Source organism: Hippoglossus stenolepis, chromosome 6 (assembly GCF_022539355.2).
Source record: "Hippoglossus stenolepis isolate QCI-W04-F060 chromosome 6, HSTE1.2, whole genome shotgun sequence".
Classification (NCBI taxonomy): domain Eukaryota; kingdom Metazoa; phylum Chordata; class Actinopteri; order Pleuronectiformes; family Pleuronectidae; genus Hippoglossus; species Hippoglossus stenolepis.
This window is the reverse complement of record NC_061488.1, coordinates 19,283,569-19,305,183: the sequence shown is the minus strand read 5'-3', so window position 1 is coordinate 19,305,183 and position 21,615 is coordinate 19,283,569. Positions and strand designations below refer to the sequence as shown.

General features: G+C 40.9%; 1 protein-coding gene across 3 annotated transcripts in view; it reads right to left on the bottom strand.

The window, feature by feature from the left end:
- The window catches only part of nphp4 (nephronophthisis 4), a 156,589-nt gene extending 135,937 nt beyond the window's left edge, over positions 1-20,652 (bottom strand). For all 3 annotated transcript variants that reach the window (XM_035160267.2, XM_035160268.2, XM_035160269.2), the window contains exons 1-2: positions 20,363-20,652; positions 18,927-19,070 (exon numbers count right to left, since the gene is read on the bottom strand). In XM_035160267.2, coding sequence (XP_035016158.1) covers positions 18,927-19,070; positions 20,363-20,539 — 321 coding nt within the window. In that variant the 5' untranslated portion in view covers positions 20,540-20,652. The remainder of the gene's footprint in view (positions 1-18,926; positions 19,071-20,362) is intronic.
- Between the last annotated feature and the right edge of the window lie 963 nt (positions 20,653-21,615).

The following is a 21,615-nucleotide window of genomic DNA, read 5'->3' as shown; positions in this document are numbered from 1 at the left end:
CTACAACAGCACACTTCCAGAAACAAAATGTCTGTCTACCAAAAATAAATGACTTCAAATGAACAAGATGAAGGCAGAATTCCTAACATTATGATCAGGAAGCATTCACCTTGTTGGGTATCATACCTTACCTAGCAAGAAAGCAAAACAAGCTGTTTCATCTGGTTGCTATGCTACATTTGATCTCTGTGAAGAATGAGCCAAACATCTGGGGTTGAGAAGAATACCTGATCGGTGAGGATGTGACATCAGAAATCAAAGACAAAGAGGTGGGTATGGCCCCCCACTGAGGAGCCGCTTGAGGATTATGTGGGAGGTCTGACCTCACCGGGTTTTTTTGAATTCAGAGGGAGACAGTCGAGCCTTTTGGGAGCTTGTTTGTAGTCCGTGCCAGGCAGGTGCTTTTGTTTACAGTCTCTGATCTGCCATTCAATGTGAAAATAATATATCCTACCTACAGCAGAGCCACACACACTGATTTACCTGCACAAAGGGCTGACCCACAAATTCATGGATTCTTTGTGATCCATTGGTCCCTGAGCCCAGTAAAGCCTGTTACTTTAAAAAAACATAAAACAGAACATGACAGAGTCGACGGGGGGAAAAAATGACATAAGTTGACATGAGCTACCTTGAAATACAGAGCCAATTTCTCTCGGCTTGGCCTGCTCGTCTTGAGAACGAGCTATCAGCCAAAACAGAGCCATATATTCAAATTCAAAACCTGTGAGGCATTCCGATGTCGGCCACATCAGTCTTTTATCTCTGGGCATGGTGAGTTTAAACGACTACTTTTCCAAATACAAACACTGCTGAATACAAATAGAAAACGTGGGAGGCAAAGATGTCTGTCAAGCCACAGTTTGATTTAGTTATTTGTCTGCTTGCTTGTTTTTATATGTCCATTGTACTTAACCTCGCCGACGAGGATTCACAAAACACTACGGCTCACAAACTGTTATTTCTGCAGGGATGAGAGTGTCCTGCTGAACATGATTCAGCAGTAACACATTTTTGTTCAAGGCTTTGTCAACATGGGCCAATGAGACGGAATGAGATGAATAACAATGTTTGGGAGTTGAGCATAGAGGCTCTGAATTTTCGGGGAAATTTTCATCACTGGGCTTTCAATGTAATAGGTTTATGAAATCTTGACACAATTCATCTGTCCTAATCTGACATCTGGCTCAATTTCTCAATAAAAGCTCATTCACAATTTATCTGGCACTGAGCATGTACTGCGTGTTTGCTGAGCTGGAATTCAGACAAATATTCTAGTAGTACCAAACACTGGCTGAGCTGAGAAAGTAAGTATCCCCCATCCCAAGATGCATGTCATTCAGTATTAATAGACTGAAAACTTTACTTTCACTCACTTCATTTATATATTTATTACCATCCAAACTAAACTCCTAAATCAAATCTTTGACTGAACTTCTCTCGAACCTATCACAAGCGTAAGAGGGAGGGGTGGGTCCATATTTTCTCTATATGTTCCATTATGTTCACCCAAATATTCTTCCCCCTTAATAATGTAGAGTTTCTATTGTGGTCAAAGACATATTCCTTAGTCTGTGAGCAATTCAAATGTGGACATTGTTCACGATGGATTTCAAAGGTACAATTCCTTTTTCATCTGCCTCGGAGCTTTGATACACCTCCAAATTGATTCTGGTCCAATCTCCTGCAAAGAAAAAACACACACACACACACACACACACACAGTACCCATGGACTAAATAGGTATCTCCCTTCCTCGATGTGCACCAATTTAGATTTATAGAAGGATGTAGTCGATGCTGAAGAAAACAGCCACAACTAATTATGAATATTTTGAACAGACAAGCTGATAATATAATACAATATTGTCATGAATAAAAAAGTGTTTAGAATAAATATTTTTACTTGAGCATTTTATCTCTGATAATGAGCTGATTTGTAAACATTTTCAATGATGGTATCGCTGCATCTTGTCATTAGAGCACCTTTTTCCAACTTTGAGATTTCCTAGCTGATGTGTTGTTTGGACGCTGCTTTGCACGAGGACAAAAGCATGATGGGGCCAAATTCTAGCCTGGAACTTTGTGTTTAATGATCTATTTCTTTACCCCTAAGCCAGTGGAGCACCCCTTAATTAACTTTTATGAATCACTAAAATGTACATACAATGACTTTATTACACTATCAATTATATCGCTCGTATATTAAGTTCTAGCTGTAAATCAATGCATTATCCTTTTTTAAAAGAAAATTAGGTACTTATATCCTCCACATTTAAAGCAATTTTGCAGATTTTAAACATTTGTTGGTATTAAAAAAAACTTGCAAACTTGGCACATTTGCAAAAGGATTCTTGTTCTTCAATACATCCTTTCTGATTGTATAAAAAACCCAATGGATCCTTATAAGATCATCATACACAGGGCAGTGGGGAATAATCTACAACAGCATCTTCTGTATCATGTATTTCTTCAGGCTTGGTTAGAGTCCATTTTAGATTCCATTTAGTTTTAGTTTATATACCATTTTGTGTGGGCTATAACACAGAAAATGTGATTCAATATAATTCCATATAGAAGGTATAAATACAAGAGCCACAAGCAGCTCATAATTGAGATAAGTAATGAAATTTCCGCTGCTTTTTTTCTCCCACTGGAACAAGATGTGCTTTAATATAACACTGTATAGTACATATACCAATCTTCATTACATATGAAGGCAGGTAGTACCACAAATAAAACAATGAATGGATTGAATGTTTGGTGCAAACTAGAAATGAGGCAGAGCATGTGCCAGTAAACGTCATCTGAGTTTTGGTTAGTTTTAGATAACATATAAGCAAGTGTTTGATGGAATGAAGACATGTTGAGAAAATAATGATTTAAAATTTTGTTAAATAAGTGATTACGGAAATTAATTTCTCTCACTCCAATATTCAGAACAGAAATTTACCTAAGTTCGGCAGAGAAAAGCTCTAAATATGCCCCATTTCAACACCAACACATTTTAACATTTAGTTAACATCATGATCTCTTGCTCCCGCCATGGGAGCAGTGGGAGGTATTATTGAGAAAACAGTCTGCATTGGCAGCCACAGTCGGCCCAGTGTATGTCGGACGTAATGAGAGGTTATACTACACAGCGACCGTCAACAAAGCAGTAAGCAATTATAAGCATCCACCATGCCGCCACAACTTGAATATTAGGGGGGGGGGGGCAGTATAGCAGTGTGACAAACATCATCACAGCCATCAGCACAGAGGCATAAAGCTTGAAGTCACTGTCGTTGTCAACAGCATTTCGGATTTTGCTGTGATCCCTTATTCAAAGATGATAAGAAAAACTTTAACACAGAAGAATCAATGATTTCTAACGTATACATGGAGCTTCCTTTTGGAAAATATCAACAAAGAATTGTGTGATGGATTCATAGAGTCCCGTTACTGGCAGCTGGTGCTAAACACACAATTATGAGCCTCTCATAGAACTATCAGTGTGTAAAAGCTGAGGCTAATTCTTCCTGCCCTCTCGAGGTGGTTATTCAAATGCTCAACATGTGGGCAACTGGGCAAGCACTGAAGGGGGAATCACGGGCATTGCACAAAACAAAGATGCTGCAAATGTGCATTGGTTATGCATAGAGAGATCCAGAGAACCAGGAGTGTAATTGACAGGGCCCTGTTGTACGGCCCCTGGAGGCTTCCCAAAAGAAAAGCGAACACGGCATTTCCATTTTGCAAATGCTCTTGCTGGGAAGCTGGAAGATCCCATGTGAGGGACATAGATAATGGATAATAGAAATGCATGAATGCCTGGGTGAATCTTTCGGTAATTCAAATGTTATACCATAAACTGTATATAAAGATGGACATGTCTCTCCACTTCCTCTCCCAATCCATAATGAAACTAAAATATTGAGTATACAAACACTGCCATGGAGCAGGAGCAAGGTCCAGCCAATACACGCACTTGGACATACATCAGATTGATAAGAATTACCTTAAATGGCAGAATCCAACTTTGAGAAAAAATGTATTGTACATTTTTTAGTTTGGTCCATGTCCCATCTATAATATGGAGGAGGCGGGGTTTATGACCTATACTGCAGGTAGAAACCAGTTGGCAATCGAGAAGAATTGGCTTCACTATTGAGGAGCTGTCATGTCATCCATTTTTACAATCTATGTATTATACATGTACCTGTTTAAGATAAATAAAGGCTCTCTAGAATAGAAAAAAGCATATGAATACATAAACAATTTATGATTAAAATACATACTGTAACTAAGCTCCTATAACTGCTGCTGGTTGAATATTGTATACAACAAAAATCCATATATATAACCTTTATATATCAAAAAAACTCAAAGCCACGGCTGATCTCATGGAGTCATAAGGAAGCAGGAAGATTCTTGGCTGTAATATTTTCATACTAGTTCTTTGGCAGCATCACCAAATGCCTTGGGGTGGAGGAGAGAGATAGAGCGGTAGAGAGAGAGAGAGAGAGAGATAAGTCATTTGACAGTCACAGAATCAGCGGGTATCAGCATCACAGATCCTCTCGGTGTGAAACTCCATGACTGTCACCAGCATAGAAGAGATGAGACATGTAGCTGTGGATAATAGTGAGGCAGAGAAAAGGACAGGAATGGAAGATTCAGGCTCTCTTGTGGCCGGTGGATAGCAGCTGGTGCAGATAGGATTGAGTATGCATGTGTGTGTGTGAAATAAATAGACTTCTAAGAGGTCCTCACAGGTCCAAATATTCAGACCCAGCATGAAGCTCTGGAAAATCCACCCAAGAGAGACCTGATATGAAAAGACCCCTGGACAGTCAAAGGCAGTCTGATTTGGACCTAGCCCAACCCCAGTCCTAGCTTTGTTCCACACCTCTGAGAATTGCTGGGAAAAAAATGGAAAGGGGTAATAAAGATGAAAAGATCAACTCAGCAAAAGTGGAAGATTTAAGTCAGCAGACCAAAGTAACAACGTTCTGTGAATGACATGTTAGAAATGTTAAATTAACTGCTATCAGTTCACTATACCCTAGAGCCAAAGAGGAAGTGGATGCTATGTCCCCTGGGGTGTGCAATGTGGCTCAAGTTAAAATTAAAAAAAGGGGCTTGATATAGTTTGTCATAAAGTAAAACCTGAGAGAGGGTAAAAAGGATAAGAACAGGTGGAGGACAGGGAAACGCTGATCTATCAGCCAAAGATGAGATGACTGCAGCAATTACTGGAGAAACAGCCCAATTATGTGGTATCCCTCCAAGTAATGAGGGTGACAGTGATTTTTATTTTTATTTGGCAACGACATTCACAGAGCAGTTATTCCCATTTTTCAAAAGGCTCAATCTGAGGCCATTTAATAAATAAATAATAAACAGACAATTTTAAATGTCCAGTGAAGCTTTTCACAAATGAACAACCTTTGACTTTCATTGTTCATGAGAATTCTTGGTCTGCACAATTACAACTGAGCCTCAATATTTTTCTGGTAACAACCGAAATGCCCCCATGTGTCCAAGAAAATGTCTTTGAATGTCAGCTTTGTTATTTTGTTTACTTAACAAATAGATTCTGATTAAATAAAAACCTTGTGGGTATTGAGGGTAACCCCCTAACCCTAAAGCTAATATTGGAAAAACACAATGGCAAATATTAAAATCAGACACACTTTTGTTTTGAATTATGTGAGGCATTCAAAAAGGTATTATGTTTAAAAAGCCTTTAATATAACTTGGCCATTTAGTCATTGTAACAATTAAAACCATGCCTGAGCATTTCAGCTATGGAGGTCTTCCTCAGGGCAAGTTAAACTGGATGCCTTGCAAGGCAAGCATGGGCAGCACTCTAAAGCCGTTTTCAGACATCGTCCTGTTTTCAGAACGTCCTGTTCTCTGTAGTATTCAGGTGGGGGGGGGTGCAGCAGGGAGATGCAGGAATAACGTACACATTCCGCTGCGGAGATCACGTGATTTGGTTTACAGCAGAGCAACACTGGTGTCTGCTCTTATCACCTCAAACCACTTTTTCACCCGGACATATGTGGGTAGTCTTTCATTTTTATGTCTGTTGCATGTTGCATCCACCCCCCACTCGCTTGCAGTGAATCCAGCCGGGGATCCCCTGCTGTGGGCTCACATCGACTTCTGCAGCCTTTCTGCAGGCTTTATAATAGGGGGCAAGACAGAGAAAGTCTGTGAAACTCCAGAGCCTCTCAATTGGACATTTACATTCACACATGAGTTCAGTGCACGTCTGAAAGCAGCTTATGCAATTTGTTTTTCAATCATGTTGTACCTTGACGCTTGCCTAGACTGACACATTCCTGCCCTCATTGATCTGGAAGAGGCTCCTTGGAACACCTCCTCAGCAGCTAAACTCTTGGAGATGACACTATCATTGGCGACTAGGTCCTTAAGGCAAACACTGACAGTGTAGCCACAGCCATCAATAACACCAAGGGCCACCACCAGACAAAGAACGTCGCCTTTCTAAGAGCTAGAGAGATACCTTACATTCAAACTGAGGCAAAGGCTGGCCTCCTCACCACTGCAAATGTCAGGAGGATGGAAGTGGACCTGGGCAAGCAGCTTTAGTTCGCAGTCCAGATAACACCCTTACGGCCGCTGCCAGACATGATGTCAGAATACACAAAGCAGCTGACAACTCACATTGCCCTGGGAAAAACATATGGACGAGGCCAAGGAGGAGGCGTGCCAAGTAACAGGAGCTTGTGGATGAGTGTCGAGGGCAAGGCTGGTAAACCTGCTGCCAGTGAAGGTGGGCTGCAGGTTTTAGGGTTGCAGAAGATTTGCAGGGCATTCACTCAGCAAAGCATTTATGCTGCTGGGCAACACTGGGCAGGTCATTTCAGCTACTAAAGCTGCAGAGAAAGCCACAGGGTGGCTTTAGATCAAGAGCGTGGATCTGTGGGGGAATGCTGCTGTCCAGTGCATTCATGACATGCATCTTTCGAGATGAAAACTGTTAAAAAAAATTGTTACAGAAAGATGTTATTGATATACAGTATAATTGTTAATGGGGGAGGTGGGGGAAGGGGGTAGGTAAAAGCTTCTCCCCAACCACAACATATTACTTTTCTTTTTTTAGATCTTTTTATGGCAACTGTCATGAAAATCAAAACAATCCAAATTTCCTTTCACTGTCCAGATTTCCAGGTACATTCCAACGTGTATAGCATGCTGCATTAATTCCTCTACTCTAATAACCACTGATCCTGACTGAATGAAGTCAGAAGTCAATCTTGCCACACTGGCTCAATGAATCTCTGGATCTCCTTGTACCATGGCTGATTAATTCGCTCCATGTAGCCGCATCAGTTACACATTGAGGCCACACAGCAGCATGCAGTTGATTTTCCTGATGAGTCTTTTGCTCTCATTTCCTCTCACACAATTTAAATAGTAGACCACCCTGTGCCTTTGTCTCATGCATAATTTGGGTCTTGTGCCAATGTCAAACTATAACCAGCAAGGTTAAGCAGGAAAAAAGTGTCCTTTTCCTTATTGATTCATAGGAAGCTTAAGTTTTGTACATTTTAAATCTAAATTATGCTTATCTAAAAAACACACTGTGATTGAGTGAAAGAAACAAGCAAACTCTATTCTGTCTGGACACAATATGGGGAAGACAGACATTGACAAAGATGGATTATGGCTCCAAACTGACCTTGAGATAAAAAGAGACCAAATTCCTGAAAACAGAGTGTTGACAGTGAGTTGCATGTGTCCTGACTGGCTATATGCTCTGGATCACACCCAAGGCTGGTTTGAAGCAGATGAGAAATTAACAAGTATGAAGTAACGTTTTCCTCAAAGCTAACTTGCTCCAGTGACAGTTCAAACCTACAGTCAGCACCAGCACTGTTTACGGTTTCCATAATACATGCCTGCACAAAAAGAAAACCTCCTAATCAGCACAACTCACCAGAACCTTTTCCCCCAAGTCCCCATTCTTCGTTTTTTAGCTTCAGTGCCTTTGGTATTCACTGCCTTCTCCCTGACTCCAACAATATCCAAAGATTCTGCATTCTACAACATCCTCTGCTGTGCCATCAACAGATCTCAGCGCTCGTTGGGTAAAGTCTTAGTTTGTCACCCAGGTTTTGCTCTCCTGACATTTTGTAAATCCTTTCTGAAATGCCTCACAGACAAATTGTAGGCACTGACTGTGAATGTTAGAGATGCATCACAATACGGGAGGAATGCGGGAGATATACAACCATGAAAGGATTGGAGGAGCACTGCCAGACTGCCAGATTCAAAAAGGTAAAGTTGCAATTGACATGTCAAAGCCTGGAACAACAAAGAGCAAGACAGACTGAATTTATCTTTCTTTCTGTCTGTCTCAGTGTCCCAACTCCACACCCATTCCCTCACGAACACACACACCAAGTACCTAGCCCAGGAAGAGCTGATAGTAGCAGTTTAGGGTGTGTGTGTGTGTAGGAAAAATAGGGAGTGATGGAAAGAGAAATGAGATATGTGGGGATGGAGGAGGAAGAGTCAAGTAAGAATCAAGTCAACACACACCACACACATCTAACACCTCCTTGAGGCTCTCATCTCTCCCTACTGTCACCTCAGCAGTAGCTCTTGCCTTGAATTCCCTCGATCTCACGCACACGCATCGCACGCGCACACACACACACACACACACACACACACACACACACACACACACACACACACACACACACACACACACACACACACACACACACCTTCAGTATGTGGCTGTGTATTACAAGGTGTACCACTCCAGCGTGTAAAGCTGTTAAGCAGCAGCTGCTTCGCTAGATGTTTGGTCTCCTTGGAGCTGAAATATTGATCAGATCTCGGGCATGGCAGCGCAGTCCACACCGCGGCCATCCCCATGTATAATGGAAGAGTATATCTCTTAGTGTGTCATGCCAGTTAGGAGAGGGAATTAAGCACCAAGGTAAGCTGAAGGCCTGTCTGTGCTGCCATCGCAGCTCCTTTGTCCATCAATCACATGGTGTTTCACACAGGCAGGTTCCAAAGGCTTGCAACATTTAATGTAGGAAGTGCCAAATCTTGTAAAAGAAAATAGAGACTGTGAGACAGAACATAACAAGACTCAATTTAGGTTCATGTTTTACTGCTGCCCATTTATCTGTGGAGGAGTTCAAAGAGGGTTTACGAGACCCTTTTGGGCCACTTTGTGTCAGGGAGTATAGATGTATTAATACAGAGCACACTTTAATATGGTAAAGGATAGGGTGGTGTCATTCTGTATATTTCTTATTGTCAACCACTCTGATGAAAAGATCGAAAGCAACATTGCCTTAGTCCTGATACTTTGACTTCCCTATGCTGTCTGTGTCACGCAGCTACAAGCTCATTCACTAACCCTAACTTTAGAAACAGGTCATAGAAATATAGTTTTATTCTTTAAGGCTGTTTCATTTCAGTGGTTCTCAGATAGATGTAATACATGGATTAATACATAGTTGGTGAACATTTACAGCAGCAGAATAGGTTAATGCGGGATTGAAAGAAATACAGCATCCATGTTCAAGGTAATGAAGGAACATGTGACGCAGGGTTCTCAATCGTTTCTAGACAACAATTTAGGTCTGTGGCAGTAAATTTACAATCCTAACTCAAGACTTGTGTGAAGAACATGCCGTCGTCAGCTGTCTGTAATGGATAAGCAAGCCAGGGCCCAACAATCTCCTTGATTTCAATCAAGCCAAATTTCACACACATTTACAAGTAGCACTTCCCTAAATGTGGGTGATTATTTCCATCAACATCCAGGAATAATTCTCAGAGAAATTGGTGCTAATGTCAAAAAACACATTTCCTGAATCTGCTTTTTTGTCTGGATACAAGCTAAAATGTATTGAGTTCTTTCTTGGCCCATTTCACACCCTTCTGCCACGTTTCCTGGAAAAGTGTTCCATAGTTTTTAGTATTCTTATATTTAAAGTCTTACATTGATAACAACTCTAGTTTTCCTATTTTACACAGTGGTGTAAATATGCACTGAAAAAACAAGAAATGAAGGACAGATATGACATCTACATCTACACAGGCAGCCTCACATGGAAGATCCAAATGCAGATCCTTATGAAATGCTGAAAGAAGCTGAATGCTGATTGGCTCGTGGTTTGACTGACTGGACTATCTACACAGCCAATCGCACAATTATGAAAAACACAATAATGCCACATACACACTCTGAGCCCCATAACACACTTGCCAGTCGCATAGCAGAAATGTGGTTCCTGATTCGTATGAACTCCTCCATGAGCTGTTTCACACGTTAAAACATTATGATTCGAAACTTTACAGACAGACACATTTACACTCTTCAAACAAACATTTCTAAACCAGGTTTGATGCATAAAACTTTAAATTACTCTGAGTCTGAGCGCATGTTCACAGTGAGGCAACACAGATGGCTTTCAATAATCTCTGTGGTGTTGCGCATGTGTTTATGCTGTGAGCTTGAAAGACTACTACCCAATCTACAGAGCACTGATCATTCAAGCACAAAAATACATTACCCTGTTTTGCCTTCTATATTCAAGGAACAGACATGAATGTGCATGCAGGGAATTATAAAAGGAAATCTTTATAGTAGGTTTAACAGAGAAATTTATAACCTTGAATTCATCAGAAATACTGTACATTTTCAGGGGTGATTTTTAATAGAAATAATTAGGATATAATTGGTGCCAGTTACCGATTTAAATTAAATACAGCTCCAGTCAAGTCAGTACCTCTAACCAATCACCAAACACCATTCGATCTTTTATTTGTACTTTTTTTACAGTTTGCCTAATATTCAGTTAACTTTTTCCCTCTTTGAAGACATTTGTAAGACTACAGCAATGTTGCTCTGTTTACATTCTGTGGATTGTAGTTACAATGAATTGGTTAAACTGTGTGGGCTAAAAAATACAGTAAATACTAAAGAAACATCTTTATTTATACACTCTTTGTCGATAAATGTCTTTAAAATGACATGTCATGTTGTAGTTTTTGTGTCTGTCTCTCTGTCTGTGTCTATTCATTGGCATGTCATCAGCACTATACAGCCCCAAGACTGATGACTTTTTTTCCCCATTTCATTTTCAGCACATCAAACTCTGCTGTCAATAATCTACAGGGCGAGAAGCAGCATCACTCACAAACCAGCTAAACTAAAGGTTACAGGTTGAGTCACTTTGCTCCCTCCATCACAAATGTTTGCTTGTGTTTAGCACAGAACACCTACAAACCTACAGGGAGGAACAAAACCTGTCTCCCAATTGTTTATTCTTTTCCTGTGGAGTGAAATAAAGAGTTGACAAGAGAGTTATGTAATTTCACCTTTTCCCTAAACACTGGAGAAAAGGGCAGAGCTTCCTCCTATGTGACAGCTGAATGGCCACGCTTGAATGAATGTGAATCGCGCCTGCACTCATACGTGGTAGACTGCAAAACACTGTGCATGGCACACAACACAACACGGCACAGCAGATATACCAGACTCCAAAGAGGAGTTTTTCTTCAGCTGAGCCAGCCTTCCTGGAGTATGTGTCTCCTTGAGAGAGCAAAGAATAAAATGGGAGGGGTGCAGACTTAAGCAGTGGCTTCGTTACAGTACTGACAGCTCAAATTTGGCAAACTATTCTGCACTTTAAGAAGGGCCTTTACAGGATTTGACTGTCATTCATTACTCCGAGCCATATGGGATTCTTTACTTTGAAACCAGGCGGCTCTTTAGAGAACAGCCATTCAAGAAACAAAAGCAGCGGAATCACACGACTGATGTTCAAATGTTTTCCCATCGGCGAAGCACAGTCGTCCTCTGCTTTTCACTGTTTTGAAGTCATGCAATAAGGGTGTGTGTGTATGTGTATGTGTGTGTGTGTGTGTGTGTGTGTGTGTGTGTGTGTGTGTGTGTGTGTGTGTGTGTGTGTGTGTGTGTGTGTGTGTGTGTGTGTATCACATTGTGGGGATCTAAGACCACTCTGAGGAGGTGCTTTAATTTAGGGCTAGGGTTAAGGGTACATGTAAGAGTAAGTATTACATGGTTAAGTTAGGAAAAGGAACAAAGAAATAAAAGGACAGAAAATATAAATAAAACATTCATGTCTCCATGCTGCTCCCACTTTTTTTTTTAATGTACTGCCACCTACGTCATACCAATAAACATTTGGAGACCTATAAAAAAACAGAGGTTGCACGGACAGGAACAAAATTTGGCCTTTTCTCCAAAGCCCAGCTGTCGGCCTGATAATGTTGCACATATGAGAAGAAACCACTGGCTCCATGCGAAGGCAGCGAGTTCAAATGGAGTGATCATAGTGAGAGACAATGCAGAAGGATGCATATTTCTCTCTGCCCCCTCCAGTCTCTCAGCTCCTCCATCTCCACTGTGAGCAGCACAACATTGCCCTCTGCTGCCTATAGCTTTCACTGAGAGTGAATGAAGCAAGGAGGGTTAGACTGAGGTAAATATTTGAACAAACAGTCTGAGACAAGATGTGAGAAAAAACATGAACGGATGAGAAGGAGTCTGTGTGGTCTGGGTGATTTAAGACCTAAAGGATTTTGTACTAGGATCAAATAAATGACATTAGTCAACAGGCTGTAGACTGACATGCTTGAAGTATAAAGCCTATGGTATGACAAACTGGCCTAGTATTACAGCAGTATCAGAAACCAGTCAAAGGGAATGTACAACAGCCCAAATTTCCCTTTGTGCATCCAAACAAAAAGACAACTAAAAGGCCTAAATTTTCACAGTGGATTTATCACTATTGAGCTCTACTTGCAGCATTCCATACATAAAAGCAGCTTTCAAAAAGACAAGACAACCACTGAAGCACTGACAAACACATCAAGTTGTCATAATACAGTGTGCCCTACTTTCAAAATAAAAGTTTAGAAAGTCAGACTTGACGAGTCATAAACAACAGTGTAAAGCGCCAGACACCGAACGCAACAGACATAGACGTTGTCAAGAGATTTGCCTTTTAGCCACGCGGGGAAGAGAGAAAGCACAGACACAAAGCGAGAAAACCATTCGATGAGCGCTCTCTCTCCCTCTCTTTAATTACTGCGCATCTTTGCTTTTCACCACATATTAAACCCAATCCATCATGGCCGAGTGGGGGAAGGTGGGTTTGGGGGTACAATTTTCACTGCACCCCTGTAACTCAGGGGAGAACCCCCCCCTCCTCTGACATTATTTGGATATCAAACAGCAATTTGCAACTCATAAACACCGGCATAAATGCGAGTGCATCCGGCCAAATCCAATAAAAAAAGCTGGTGCAGCTCTCGCGGCACGACACAGACAGGGCCAGGCCCACTTTATCATCCTGATAGGATATGATGTGGTTTATATTATTACCCTGGATGGATAATGGGATTTGGATGCTTATTGGGAAACCAAGTGGGTTTGAATACAGGTTATGACTATAATGGCGGATCAAAGTAAAGCCATACACTCTGAGAGATTGTTCGATCAAAATAACATCAAGCGGAGGAAAAGGAGAGAAAGCAGATGGTGACAGAACTGGAAATCGGAATGTGCCATAGCTGTGACTCATTGGTGTCGCTGTAAAAGAGACTTATGCAACACTCTGCATTTAACAGCCAGCCACAGCTCAGGCTATTCTTCCCATTAAAAAAAAAAAGAGTTTTCTCAAAACATCTTGTACAACAGCTGATACTGTGAGCAGATCAGGCATCTTCTGACATTGGAAGCTACAGAGGAGTTCGGCAGTGCTCTGATGTGATCATAAAGCAGTGGGTGACTGGCCTCCACCCACCGTGTGCAGAGACCTTCAGATGCCTGATTGAGAGAGAACACAGACATCCAGCTGTTCTGTTAAAAAACACCAAAATGATTTGGAAGACGTGGTAAACTCGATGCTGGCAGTCGGGTTTTCAAGTCATAAGACCACATCGGGAAACGTTTTGCAGTTCACAACCGATTAGAACCGAGACTGTCGACCGGAGGATCGATGTTAAAGTCATGTAATGGCAGGAATGCCTCCTGAAGTGTTCAGTCCTGAGCAAATGAATGCCAAGACCCTGCTGTCAAAGGACTGCCTTTCTGTTTGTTTCTATTTGATCCCGGCCTCTGGCTTCTGATTATCATCCAGGAGAAAACAGAGTCTGAATGAAGGACAGCTGCCAAATGAAGAAAATTACATAGACAAAAGGGCAGAAAGACCCTGGCTTTTTTTATTTTCTATCCTCCAGAATGAAATCCACCTCTAACTCAGAGGAAAGAGACATGGTAACACATCAGTTTACTGTTTGGCTGCAACCTTAATTGACTTTGTGCCCTTGTTTCTTTTCTCCCAAGGACCACAGGGGCTTACTAGTTGATTAATACAGTACAGCATCATTCATCACTGAGGCTTTATTGAGCTGGGTATCAGACTGCAATATTCCCAACTGAAATGTGTCCAGTGCATTTTCCAAAACTTTATTATAGCCTGGTGTTGAATTTCTGATCAGGCTCATAACTTTGTGGCCTAAATCTCTGACCAGACAATTCCTGAAATCGATAAAAGCTCTGTCAGTTTAAGATGTAAGCGTTTTATTGAAGCAAACTTCTAATGTGCAAGCTTGTGTTTTTTCGACAATCTGAGAGCTTTGGCATCTTTTGCTTATTGAAAAGAGGGTTTGTGAAAAAAGTACACGTTGACATTTCTGAAAGGAACACATCAGATAGTATTGTTACAAAATCGCAGTCATATTTGTTTCTGCATTGGTTTGCTAGATCAGAAAAGATGCGTTGGGTGTATTGCGTGTGCCACAGGTTTGCCCAGTTAGATCTCATCTCCACACATCTGCATAGAAAAGCTCTGGACCGCACAGTGAGTCTGTTTGATGTTCAGCTTTACTAACTGTACAAGAAACAAGTCAGGAGAGACACACGAGACCAGAGGGTGCTTCACTAAGCAAAAGAAATCCTTTCAAGATGAATGGATACAATAAAGATAATCTGACTTGTGGCTCATTTCAATATCAGTGTTGTATATTTGTCTTTTGTGACACAAGACCTCTGTTGCTGCGACATTCTCTTTTGATTTTCCAGAAGTAAAAAGAAATTTCATCATCAAAGCACATCTTTCAAAGAGTACATCACATATTTTGACATCAAAAAAATCTTTGTTCCCTTTGTCTAATGATGATTATAGAGGAGAAAAGAATCAAAGAACAATGGTCGGGAAAACTAGAGAAAAGATCAAAAAAAGTAAAAGTATAGTGAGACTGAAGATTTTGCCACCACATTTAAATGTTACTGCAGGGCAACTTCATCCACAGCGACTAACGTGATGAAGAACATTACAATTCAAATCCCAAGTCAAGCAACAAGCTAGTCTTTACTGTTGTTTGTTCAGGGAAGCTCAGCCTTAGCAGAAATGATATAACCACTTGCAAGAATTGGTGCTAAATTACAAGAAATATCAGTGAGGACATGTAATTGCACCAAATCTTCCTGCAAACCTTAAAGGGCAGAGGTCCTAATGGTTTCCTGTGTTTCATTATAACGTAGCCAACAAACACTGCTCTCAGCAATGCAATCCTGAGCAGAGGTCTCATACAAACAATAACACAGCTCGCAATAAGCAGGTTAACTCCCGTGTGATGTTTGTCAGAATACAACCTTCTGTCAAAAAATTTGAGTAGCTGTCCCATTTCTTTTTTTCTCTAATGAACCATGCATTGTGTATAGCTTTGAGGGTTGTAGGGGGGCTGAAGCCAATCCCAGCTAGCATCGGGCGAGGTGGGGTACACCCTGGGACCATCAAGCACACATAGACCAACAGCCCTTCACAGTCACACTTATACATTCAATTTACAGTCCCCAATGAACCAATCTGCAAGTTTTTGGAGTGTGGGAGGAAGCTGGAGAAAATCCACACAAACACAGGGAGAACATGCAAACCCCACACAGAAGGTCAAGGGGATTTGAACCGAGAACCTTCTTGCTGTGTAGTGACAGAGCTAACCACCGCACCCCTGTGCAGCCCCTCTACTGACTAACTAATTAAATCATAATAAAAATGTAATCTAACTCAATTTTTTAAACTGTCATACACTGGGTCCAAAAGCTCCACAGCCTGATTCTCAAAATCTCTAGCACAGTAATTATTACTGAGACTGACCTTTAATCCACCAGCAGTACACACTGGGCTCAGCCTACAATAAAACTGAAGACAGTGTGTGGTGTAAAATGGATGAATGATAATGTTTTGATTAGGATGCCTGACTCGGCCTCAGTGAGCTGCAGTGTAACTTAGTTCAAAGCAGAATGTGGCTGTGACCAAAGGCTCCACACGACTCAGTTGTGATGTTTAAGGTGATTAATGAATGCAGTTAAACCAAATGGTCCATTTCAGATTCACTGGGCTTCTCACAGGTTATGTGCATCTGCTGCGAACAAGCTGCCACTGGTTCTTAGCAGGGCTTGAACCTGTTGATTGTTAAAGTTTAAAACCTGCAAGGATGGCAGCGGCAGCGGCAGCGACAGCGAGCTGTTTGTTATTGTTCACTTGTTAAAACACTAATGACTTACAACTGTGAACACATTAACAGAGGCTGAATTATAAGAATGGAACCCATTAAATGTTAAATTCCCATACCAACATCATGCTGGTTGGTTAAAAATCAATTACAGCTTTTCAATTATATGTGTTCAGTGGGTGTGTGAAATCTGAGAAAGCAGAGATGAAATAGAAAATACATAACAAGTCTCCACACTGTGACACTGAATATCCTGATTGGTCGACAGATGCATGAACAAGATGCTGTTATGGTTTTATCTGGTCCAAAACCTACAGAAACGGAAAGCCAAGTTTACAGTTACAAAATGACATACTAATGGCCGTACACAACCTTGACTAAGCCATGCTTCCATTTATTTGAGCTGCAACACCACATCTAAAATGCTCTAACAACTGCTTACATCTGTTTTTTGTCTGCAATGGGAATTGATGCAACCGGCAACATTACGCATCAGGGAAAGAGACTGAGAGGCAAACTCTTCTACTGGCAATGGGAAAGAGTCTATTGCCTTTTTTAAAGGGTTTACCCACTCATAAAAAAAACTGTATATACCAGCTAATGTTGATGTAGTAGTTCAACCAGACCAAATCATACTGCCATTTCATTTATATATGGAACCAAGGGAGACACAGTCACTTTCAGTCATGCAGAGTTCAAACTGTATGGACTTTGGTATGCAAAGTAAAACCAGGGAAACCTCCAGAGAAGTAGGGAAGCTGTTTGACTATGGTGAGTGCAAGGACAGTGAAAGAAGTTGATGATAGAAATGTTTGATAAAGCACAGTCTTATTCCCCAGGAGCCATGCTACCAGTTCCAAGTTCCTGTTTACTTTTGGCCAGACCGGGGGTATAGACATTTTGCAGGCAGCTTTTGGTCTGACTGTGCTACTGGGACTGAGCGCACACAGACTGAATGATGTTTGTCTGACCCTCTTGTTAGTTTTGTTGCACCTGTTAGGGTTCCAGCAGTTACATCTTACAAGTAACGTCACATAGCTCAGGCACATTGCTCCATCTACCTTTAACCTGAGCAGAGGTCTGATGGGTCAAGTAAGTGAAACTTGTGGGTGTGAACTGCCTTTACGAAATCATTTTTTCACTGTTAGTTTCTTCGTATGAGCGATCATGTACGACATGAACGAATCATTTTCTTTCGAAGTCCGAGGAGTTTTGGGGAAACTGTGGTGACTCAGCTGTGATAATCATCACAAACTGCAACTTTGATTTGATTCCGGCCTCTGTGGACCTTTGCAGAATGTAATTTCCCCTGTTGTGTCAAACTCTGTTTTCCCATTGATGTGTTTTTTAAATTCGCCACTGTGAGAGGTTTTTCTATACAATTTGCACCATGACAGCTCTCCGCTTAATATACTGGAACGTATTAGTTTCATTGTGGGCAGTGTTGCAAATCAGTGAGCAGGACTCCTTCATGGCTGTCTGGTTATTTTATCTATTGTAAACCTCCTGATCCTGCATCCGGCTGATACTACTGAATGAAATTACATATGTCATAATAGAGGAATTTGACCCTTATTGCCCTGCCCCCAGTGGGGCTGTTTGCTTTTGATGACAGATCACAGTCAACTAAATCTGATCAAAACATACTGAGACAGTCCAGATGAAGGAGAGAAGGGGCGGGGTGGAGGGGGTTCATTGTTAAACTTGAAATAAATAATACCTTTGGATTTTATCACACTGATCCCTTCATCGAAAATACATCTAATACTGCTGAATACCGATCTGATATTACATCTTTATAGTATACTAGTTTCACCTGGATAAAACTGAAATTTTGTTTTCTTCTTTGCAGCACCAAATCAGCAGGTTTTGTCACTAGCAAGTACTGTTGTCAGAGCAGTAAAGGAGAAGTGTCAAATGTCAGTAATTTGGCAATAGTTCACACGGAAAGTTCCACAAGTAAAACAGCGATGTGAACCATAGACTTCAGTTTTGAGGTGGCACTAGTGTTGCTAATTAAAACATGAGCAATCTCTTAAAGCATTTGAAAGATCCAGCTGGTAAAGTACATTATATGAGTGTTTTTTCTTTTAAACGCACTGGTATCGGGGTGTGTACTCGTACTGTACATCCCCATCATCTCTGCTCATTTAGCTGTGAGTGGTGGAGCTACAGAGTTGGTTTTAATTAAATAACGACTTTACTAAATTAATGTAATCTTTGCTTGAATGGACACCGACTTTACTTTCTAATTATCAAGCCACTGCTTATTTAATCAACATTAGAGGAGTTTAATACAGAGTCTCCATACCTAATGCCGTAAATCACAGCAGTGTGCCATTTAAAAGAAATAGCCTGTTTTCAGTGGGATGTCTGTCATAGTAAGGCTACCTCATTGAAGGAGATTTTGCTGTTTTTCATCTTCTGGGGTGGACTCTTCCATGTTCTCCCAAAGAAGTGCTGGTGGTTTTGATCAAACAGGGTCGCCCGCAGCTGGTAGGTCAGGTCTTGTTCCGTCTCTGGCATCTCTAGTGACTAAAAGGGGAAGAAATCAATATAGAGAATATTAGAACCTGCAATTTATGTATGTTTTGAATTTAGTCTTTAACTCCATCAATCAGGTTATGTTTCCCCCCCTGTCTGTTTGTTTGTTGGTTTGTTTGTATGCAAGATTACACAAAAACAACTCCTCGGAATACCACGGAACTTGGTGGGAGGATGCAGTGTGGGTCAGGGACAAACTCAGTAAAACGTTGTCGGAATCTGGATCAGAGGGCGGATCCAGGAAAAAAAATGCAGTTTGATTGAATTTGTATATTGGGCCTTGGCGGAGGAATGTGCTCTACTAAATGCCATTCTGGTTTGTTTTAGGGTGTGGTTTTCATATAAGCCACAACTGGTTTCTTTCATTGATGTATTTTGTATCTATGGTGAGTGAAATCAACTTAACATTAATAATAATAGATAAGTCACAGGTGCAGTCCCAAAAGCCTGTACATTACCAACCTCCCAACAAATATCTTGAAATAAGTTAATGACAAGATCTTTCAAAGTCCAAACACACAACTCTGCATACAGTACATCTATTAACCCTTTCTGCAAAGTCTAAGTTATTTTATGTTTATTTGGAGACAGGTCTCAGTGGGTGTCACACATGTTGGGATTAACTGTGATGGATGATCTCTCAGCTGAATTTAAAGGTTCAGTCTGTAAGATTTAGGTGAAAGGGATCTATTGGCAGAAATTCATCAGAGTGTTGTTTTTACTTGTGTGTTTCATCTAAATTGTATGAATTGTTGTTTTCTTTACCCTAGAATGAGCCCTTAATGATAAGATACTTTATATTTACATCGGGAGCGGGTCCTCTCTACGGAGGCCGCCATGTTTTTTTACAGTAGCCCAAACTGGACAAACTAAACACCTTTTGAGTTTTTATGACAACTGAAGGTTACCACAGGTTCTCTCTCATGTTTGGAGGAGGAGGGTGAGGTGAGGGGTATTCAGCTGCAGCATGTAACCTCACCACTAGATGTCACTACATTCTACACACTGACCCTTTAACAGAGGAACCATAACATTCTCACACTCGTATTTTGCACGAGTCAACTCCCATTTGACGTTTGATAAAATGTGGAGTGAGTTAAACTGTAAGAACCTGTTGTACGGAGTTCTGCCCGATCTCTTCAGACACACAGTGACGTATCATGAAGTATCTGGGCGAGGGCTTGACTACGTGACAACTTCCAACCCGCACCAAATGTTTGTGTGTTTACCCATCACTGAATGTGCATCACAGCGAGCGTTCAGCGGTGTGTGTGAGCTGTCACCTGCGGGGGCTGAGCTGCAGTGAGCCGGCTGAGGCTGAGCTGGAAGCCGTGGGACTGGGCGAGGTGGCTCTCCGCAGCCAGGCGGACCGTGTGGCTGGACGGGGGAACCAGGCGGCTTCTCTCGAACACTTCTCTCCAGCCGTCCGCCATGGTGGACGTGTCTTCGGTTTGTACCATTCTCTCTGGCGGATTAAAAACATCCGCCAAGCATTGTCCCGCCGAGTTGTTTTAGGGAATATTGTCTTTTTCAACCGTCTAGATTTTCAAACCAGCGGGCGCCATATTGAAATCAGACGCTACTATTCCCGTGCAGAGGGGTTACTCGAGAAAATCACTAGTTTCATCAGCAGTATTTAAGAGTAAAAAACAATATGAACAGTAGTATTTGAGTATCTGAGGAATTTAATCATCCAAAGAATGAACTTACCCTCTGAATAATATGTGAACAGTATTTCACAAAGGTCGTCTTTAACCCTCTAAACCTTTCATTTGGTATATCCCATCGTGCTGCATCAGTTGCTATGGTAATGGTCACGTTTCCTCCACAGTGATGCTCCTCCATAAAACAGTGCAAGATAATAACTTATATTCTATTTTTATATGGTGTATTCATGACATTTATGTTGTGAAACAAGATATTAGAGTCTAAGAGGAAACATTATATCATCCTAGGTGTCATCCACTGATTCTCCTGCTCTCATCCTCATCTTTTAACTATACTTTAACACAAACAGTTTTCTGTCAGGGCCAGAGACAGAACTATTAACTATAATATAAATAGTACTATAAACTATTTTGTTTGCAATCAGTCCCATTAGACTATATCATTTGCTTTCATACAGGCCACACATGCACTGGGGCATAGACAGATAAGATAAGATAAAAATAAAAGTTTATTGATCCCACACCGTGGAATTTCCCTTGTTACAGCAGCAGACAAGTCAGAATGGGATAGACAAGAGAATAAAAACATAAAAGAAGTAAACAATAAAATAAATACAGAATATGTACATAATATACAAACTTCACTACAATATTGTTCGCAAGGCAAAAAGTATTTCAGTAAAGTGCAGTGGTACAGGATGATTGCAGAGTGTAAAAGCATAAGGTGATACTGAAATAAGCAAAATAAGGATATATACGATACAGATTTTACAATTTTTTGTTAAAAATATGATATGATATGCTACATGATATAGCTATGATAAACAGGTAGTGTGCAGAGGATACTGATTAGCAAAATAGTGTCAAAA